This window comes from Sinocyclocheilus grahami, unplaced genomic scaffold, assembly GCF_001515645.1.
Source record: "Sinocyclocheilus grahami isolate Dianchi unplaced genomic scaffold, SAMN03320097.WGS_v1.1 scaffold163.1, whole genome shotgun sequence".
Classification (NCBI taxonomy): domain Eukaryota; kingdom Metazoa; phylum Chordata; class Actinopteri; order Cypriniformes; family Cyprinidae; genus Sinocyclocheilus; species Sinocyclocheilus grahami.
In genome coordinates this window covers 143,923-151,558 of record NW_015505342.1, presented here as the reverse complement: position 1 = coordinate 151,558, position 7,636 = coordinate 143,923, and the positions used below count along the sequence as shown (strand labels likewise).

The window sequence follows — 7,636 nt, the reverse complement described above, 5'->3', positions numbered from 1 at the left end:
TGAAGCAAAAACACACTAAATAAATCACCTTACTGCATTTACACCCCAAAATACACCTGATAATGTAGTTAATATGACAAATATGGCTGTTAAACGTTTCGTCTGGTACTTTTATTATTTACGATTATTCTGCATTTATTTATTTACTTTTTAAGTATATAGAGCTGTTACTATACCTAACAAGTATTCCGAATTTTTTAGTAACCATTAGCTATCTAAATCGTTTCCATTTGCGTTTTGTTTCACTGAATATTATGATTCTCCGCGCAGTGCAGTACCGCCTCCGTCCGGCTCGCGTCGCTGCCGCGCTCGGCTTCTCTCGCGGTGACGTCACGGTGATGCAGACCGCGAGGCGTGCGGAAGCGGGTGGGATGATGGCGGTGGTGCAGCGGGGCTCCAACAAATGGCTCTTCACCGGAGAACAGCTCGAAAACACGCCGTCCCGCCGCTGCGGAGTCGAGCCTGACCGCGAGCTCTCATACCGACAGCAAGCCGCCAACCTAATTCAGGACATGGGACAGCGATTAAACGTGTATCCTTCACAGCAACAGCCGCGTCGTGAGAGAGTTAGCCGTTAGCACGTTAGCACGCTAGCACGCTAGCACGCTGCCGCTTTTGATCAAGCGAAAAATGTGGCGGATCAAATGCGACGTTCCCATGCGTTAGAATTCACACAGACACACGCATGTTTCATAATTGGCGTGTTAAATACGTTGTAAAGTGTGCTCTGTGGTATAAAGTGAGTAAATGTGTGAAAAACGTGCGTATGACAGGAGTGCGATTCGGTGCGTTAATACTTGATATAAACAACATTTCTGGATTAAATCTCCCTATTATGGTTTTTGCCTAATTTAATTACAATAATAGGGGTTTTGTGTGTCTTTTAAGCGTTTCAGAGTGATTTAGACGTGACTGGTGTAGTATAATGGCTTATTGGCGTATTGAACCGTATTGATTGTTGTGTTATTGTCTATAAATATGTCGTTTTATGATTTTTCCCTTTTAATTTAGTTTTTTTGTTCAGTGCTATCATCTATATTAGTGTAATTTGAGCTGTTTTGGTGTGATTTTGGAAAATTATGATTTATGAGTATTATATTTTTGTTATATTATATATATATAATAGGTTATTTTGCAGTGTTTTTCTTCCTTAATCAAACTCTGCAGATCCCAGCTTACGATTAACACGGCAATTGTCTATATGCACCGGTTTTACATGCTTAATTCCTTTACGAAATTCCATAGAAATGTGAGTATGCAGTTTTTAATTAATTGGTTATGATTTGATTGGTTATTGATATGGTTCATATTTGTTTTATTTGTATGTGTTTGTTAATGCTCAAGATCTTTCAGGATTTTAATTGCCAGAACTAGTCTCATTCGTAACCCCATTGTGTGTGTGTGTGTGTGTGTGTGTGATTTTAAGAGGTGTTTAATAATTCTTTCCCGTCTTCGATCAGATCATTTCTCCCACTACACTCTTTCTGGCCGCTAAGGTGGAGGAACAACCAAGGAAACTTGAACACGTTATTAAAGTAGCACATGCTTGCCTGAACCCTCAGGACCCTCCACTGGACACCAAGAGCAATGTGAGTGTGGGGGTTTATGGGGGATGTAGTTTCGCTCTCGGCTTTATTCATCATTTTAGATAGCTAGATGCTTTGACAGTTGCATCACACGGACGGGAAATCAATGTGTGTTCAAACCGAGATGTTTGTCCCATAGATTTGATGTTTTCCTATATTTACATAATGACAACATTAAGTGAGTTTTGCAGTGGCTTCAATTTGCATAATGTTTCAATGATCATTTCTCAGTGAAACTGAATATTTTGTATGAAGTATTGTTGGACTGGACTTTATTTTATTGTTTTGCAGTTTATTGGATCATTTTTCCAATTCAGATTGGAATTTTTTCCCCCACAGAAATCTGTTACATTGATAGATGTTAAAAACAAACAATTTCCCAATTTTTTATTTATTTATTTATGAAAGTAAATGGGGCTTAATTTGATTTTACATGTTCGTAGGATAAACAATTAATTTTTAATTTCTAAAAATAAAATATACAATGTTTACATGTATGTATGTGGAGATGTACCTTTCCTCTTTTTTTTTTGTTAGGAGTTATAAAGAATAAGTTTAGGAGCATTTATAATGAAAATAAATGGGGATCTTTTTGATTTTATGTTGCTGGTTTTTATTGTATTTATTAATAATTTGATAACATTGACAGTTTGAAAATATTTTTTTCCCTCTTTTTCTGAAGTTATGCATAATAAGGTTAGTAGCATTTATAATGAAAGTGAATGGGGCTCTTTTTGATTTAGTCGTTTTTAAGAAATAGACTTTTGAAATATGTATTTATTTTTGAATAAAACATTCTTTATTTAAAAAAAATATATAAAAAAGAAATCAAAGCTAACATAATACCCACAATGCTTAATAGTTGAAAACTATTAAAAAAAAAATGTTTTTATTGTATTTAATAGTAATTTTATAACATTTCAGTTTGAAAATAAATATTTTTTCCTCTTTTTCTGAAGTTATGCACAATAAGGTTAGTAGCATCTGTAATCAAAGTGAATGGGGCTCTTTTTGATTGTTTTCTTAAAAAAGCTTAAATTAAAATAACTATGCTACTCTCAAGCCTTAATATAAATATATTATAATATGTAAATTCTGTAAATTGATTGGCCATCACCAGAAACATTGGGATCAGACCCCACTAATGAGCTGATGTGATTGTTAAACCGCAGGTATACCTCCAGCAGGCTCAAGAGCTGGTGCTGTTGGAGACCATAGTGCTGCAGACACTCGGTAAGTGCCGACTCCATTACCAGGATCTGGTAATAAATCTGTGCTTAATGAAAGCATTGAACATATGAGTCCTGTCTAACCGGTGATTTTGTTTCAGGGTTTGAGATAACAATAGATCATCCACACACAGATGTGGTGAGATGTTCCCAGCTAGTGCGAGGTAGATGCTTCCAGCTTTTTCTCTTAGAATTTCTAAATCTCTCTTTCACGGTTTCTTTTTTGTGTGTTTTTTTTTTTTTTTACTGGCTCACAACTGTTTTCAGCATTGATGATAAATGTGAGCAGCAAAAAAAGCTATTTAAGTTGTAGTAATACTTCACAATATTACTGTTTTTACTGTATTTTTAACAAAAATAAATGCAGCCTTGGTGAGCATAAGAGACTGCTTTCAAAAACATTCAAAATCTTACTGACCATAAACATTTAAGTGGTAATGTATATTATATTGTAATATAAATATATTTGTGTATTATATTATATTTCTTTATTAATATTATACTTCACATTTTTTGTGGTGCATAGTGTAAATTTTGTCTTTATAAAGGCAAAACATGGTTGCAGAGTCTCACAGAAGAGTCACTATGTAAATTTCACTGTATTGTATCTAATGCGTCATCGTCTCTCTCTCTCACACTTTCTGCCCTCAGCGAGCAAGGACTTGGCCCAGACCTCCTATTTCATGGCTACCAACAGGTTGTTACCCTGACCCCTATTTGTTGCACTGCCATGGCACCCTATGACTTCCTATTTGGCAGGGTTCTCCTTCCTGTGTCCAACGCCCTCTCGCGCCTGGGCGGGCTGTTTTGCTGCCCGGCCCCGTGCAGTGCGGTGTAATGTACGGAGGGCTTGCTGTTGGCACAGAAGGTTGAATACACAGCCTGGAGTGTAGAGGTGCTAATAGAGATATCTTGATTGAGAGTGCATAGGTCAATAACTCAATTGGTAGCCTGAATATCAGCTCAGAGTTCAAAGGTGTAAACTTAGAGATTGTCACGGTAAGTACCAGAGAGTGCCTTCTTTTTCATGTTTCTAATTCTTGTTATAATTATTTAAAGAAAAAAAATAAGTTGAAGTATTCATCATTTAGGATAGTAGTATTTCTTTCAAAGAAGTTTTTGCTGTCATACCCTTGGCATAATGAATTTGTAGAAGATTTTTGCTTTAAAGAAGTTTCAATTGATCTAGAAAATAGACTTTCTTATATACATTTATTTATTTTTACATTGTTAATACATTTTAATTTATGGTTTGAAGATTACTTTGTATTGTCGGTACTTTAAAGGAATAGTTCACCCAAAAATGAAAATTTGCTGAAATTTCTCACCCTCAGGCAATCCAAGATGTAGATGAGTTTGTTTCCTTATGGGAAGACATTTGATGAAATTTAGCATTACATCACTTGCTCACCAATGGATGCTCTGCAGTGAATGGGTGCCGTCAGAATGAGAGCCCAAACAGCTGATATTAACAACACAATAATCCACAAGAAATCCACGCCACTCCAGTCCATCAGTTAATGTCTCGTGAAGCACAAAGCTATGTGTTTGTAAGAAACTAATCCATCAAGATGTTTTTAACTTAAACCGTTACTTCCGGCTAATATACGAGTCCTCTATGTATAATATTGCTTCTTCCAGTGAAAAAGTAATCTTTTCTGAATCAGGAGAGAAACATGCACGGATCAAGCACCGTTTACAAGCCAACTTGGCTCTAAATAAATATGTTGGTGGATTTTGAGGTGAGAGGACAACAAGCGAAGGACTTTTTCACTGGAGGAAGCTTATTATAGGTTATTTTGATTGTTTAATAAAATGCCTTAATGGTAGGTTTGTTTGCGTCAAACACGCAGCTTTTCTCTTCACAAGACATTAATTGATGGACTGGAGTGGCGTGGATTATTGAGATGTTTTTATCAGCTGTTTGGACTCTCATTCTGACGGCACCCATTCACTGCAGAGGATCCATTGGTGAGCAAGTGTTGTAATGCTACATTTGATCCAAATCTATTATGAGGAAGAAACAAACTCATCTACATCTTTGATTGCCTGAGGCTGAGTAAACTTTAAGCACATTTTTTAATTTTTGGGAGAAATATTCCTTTAAGCACCATTTAATATTTACTCAATTTAAAAAAATATTTTCTCATGTATCGTAATTACTTCCTATGCTTTTTATCCTTAGCAATTTAATTCAGGGACAATCCCCCCATTGCACTCTAGGTACCTCCGGCACACTATTATTATTTCTGCTCCCTTTTTGAGACCAAACCTGCAACCTTTGTGTTAGCAACTTAAGTCTTTAATCAATCAGGTGGCCTCTCATTAGCCGACCTAAAACAACTTAATTATGATGGATTGCACTGAAGTCTTATCCTCTGTTGTCACAGCGACTAAAAAATCATTTCAAGCCAGTAAGACGGCTTTGAGCTGGTTTGGTCATTAACGCAGCAGGAAGTTGAGTTGCTGTTTATGCCCACTTGCTGAGAGAGAGCGTTTTCGATTGAAAAAAGGGCTAGGGATTCAGAAACCCAGCATTGGTGTCGGTTATGCTGATGCCACACTTTAAATGTTAATTGAGTTATTTTGTATTTTACTGACTGAATCTGTTTCATAAATTGCATACCGTTTTGTTTTACAGCCAACCAGACAAAGAACATTCTAGCAAACACACCTGACTGGACTATGATCAGCTTTGACATGATATAATCATGATTATTACGATGAACTAAGAAGAATGGAAATGAATTTAGGATTATTGAATTAGGATCTTAGGAAAGCATTTCTCATGTCCTCCATTTGTAAACTAGTGTTTTCTCTGTGTTTTCTGTGTTGTCTCTCTTGCAGTCTGCACCTGACCACCTTCTGCCTGCAGCACAAACCCACAGTGGTGGCGTGTGTCTGTATTCATCTGGCCTGCAAGTGGTCCAATTGGGAGATTCCTGTCTCTTCAGATGGGAAACATTGGTGGGAATATGTCGACCGGTCCGTGACTCTGCAGCTGCTCGATGGTCAGTCAAACATGACTTAATTTTTATTTATTTTTTGGTATGTTTTTTATATTAGGGTTGCACAAAAACTGAAAAATCTCTTACATTAAAATCAGTTGTGGATAAAAATCAATTAAAATTCTATTACTCATTTTATTTGTTTTATTAATTTGATAAGTAAAGTGATCTTTCTCGATTGATTGCATTTCAAATGATGATTTTTAAGTAATTGCAGCGCTTCGCTTAAGTTTTTGTACATGAATATTCTGTATATTGTATATTTTGTATATTCTCTGTTTTTGTAGACCTGACTCACGAGATTCTCCAGATCCTGGAAAAAACACCAAGCAGATTAAAAAGAATCCGAAACTGGCGGGTGTGTAAAAATGCTTTTGTTTGTATGGAAAAAATACACTAAACCAAATCTAAAGAATTATTATAGATTTTTCTGATAAACAGTTTAATTGCAAGTAGTCAAGTATTAGACAAATTTTAAGTTTATTTATTTTTGTTCACATTGCAGGCCAATCAAGCTGCCAAGAAACCAAAACTCGACAACCAGTCTTTAGACGGTTCCTTCCAGACATCTCTGAGCGAGGACACTTCATTAATGGATAGCATGTGTGACATCAGAGGGGGGATGTATTCTGAACCATCCACCTCTTTCCCATTGGATGGGGCGTCAATGTCACTCAACGGCCTGTCGAACCTGCAGAGTTCTGCTTTCAGCTTTTCTGCACCAATTTCCCAGAGCGCAGACGCATTTCTCGCGCTCCAGGGGGTGCAGGTGAGCAAACAAGGACATGCTCCGGCAACTCTCGCCCCTCAGAAACTCACTCTAGAGAAATACCGTGAAAAACATGCTGCCGAGTTAGAGCAAAGACGCAGACACGAAGAGGAGGAAAGTGACCAGCATCGAAAACAATCCGAACCGTCTACGTCAATCAGGGTGAAGTATTCCCAACAGCAGGTACCGGAGCGATCGTTGAAGAGCGGGTCGCTCAAACGGCGCCACCCTTCCTCGTCTGAGAATGGTTCTGCTAGTCAAGAAGAGCTGAAAATGAAGATCAAGGTTTCATCCGAAAGTAGCGGCAACAGTAAGAGTCGTCACAGTCCGCGCTCGAGCCGTGAGAAACATCGCGAACATTCATCGCACAAAGCGGTGAGACATGATTCGTCGCACTCACACGGTAGTCACCACCACCATCACCACCATTCATCCAAATCTCACCGATCTTCCAAGAGCCACTCCTCCTCTGCCTCTGTATCTGTCAATCAAACGATAGGCCACGCCCAGTTTGCGAAGATTGACAGGAGGCTGGGGGAGGGGCAGAGTTCTGAGTCTAATGCTGCTTTAATAAATAATGGTCCACACATGGATTATGAAGACACTTTTAATATGCTTGATTCCCTATTAAATGCACACAACTTCTAAACTAGCGAAAAAACCTCAACAAAAAAAAAAACGTACGATTTTCGTTCCTTAGCTAATTTTATGCAAGAATCACTAGTCCGTTACATGTCATAGTCTCTCTTTGATTTAATCATGTTTTATCACTGAATTTAAAGAAAAAACTACAAAGTGAAGGTTGTAACGACATTTTAGTGTAAATGTAAAAACGACAATGGCAGATTTATGAATTTAAAACCTCGTAGAGTCGTAGAGCTTGCTAAAGAGAGATGCCTCTGGCAATTTTAACCTGTTTTAGTTGGAAAAACGCAATGTGATAAAGTGAACTGCTTTAATAAATAATGGTCCACACATGGATTATGAAGACACTTTTAATATGCTTGATTCCCTATTAAATGCACACAACTTCTAAACTAGCGA

General features: G+C 37.4%; 1 protein-coding gene across 1 annotated transcript; it reads left to right on the top strand.

Moving 5' to 3' along the window:
• Positions 1-299: 299 nt before the first annotated feature.
• Positions 300-7,345, top strand: LOC107593034 (cyclin-T2-like). Its single transcript, XM_016282610.1, has 9 exons — positions 300-532; positions 1,168-1,249; positions 1,461-1,589; positions 2,759-2,819; positions 2,917-2,979; positions 3,467-3,512; positions 5,663-5,826; positions 6,111-6,181; positions 6,329-7,345. The coding sequence occupies exons 1-9, from the start codon at positions 339-341 to the stop codon at positions 7,238-7,240; spliced, it is 1,722 nt and encodes a 573-aa protein (XP_016138096.1). The 5' UTR covers positions 300-338; the 3' UTR covers positions 7,241-7,345.
• Positions 7,346-7,636: the final 291 nt, after the last annotated feature.

Excerpts from the sequence above, each read along its gene's own strand:
- LOC107593034 (XM_016282610.1), top strand. The coding sequence starts at position 339 with ATGCAGACCGCGAGGCGTGCGGAAGCGGGTGGGATGATGGCGGTGGTG. Across the intron at positions 1,590-2,758 it reads CACTGGACACCAAGAGCAAT|GTATACCTCCAGCAGGCTCA; the intron begins GTGAGTGTGGGG and ends GTTAAACCGCAG. Across the intron at positions 2,980-3,466 it reads ATGTTCCCAGCTAGTGCGAG|CGAGCAAGGACTTGGCCCAG; the intron begins GTAGATGCTTCC and ends TTCTGCCCTCAG.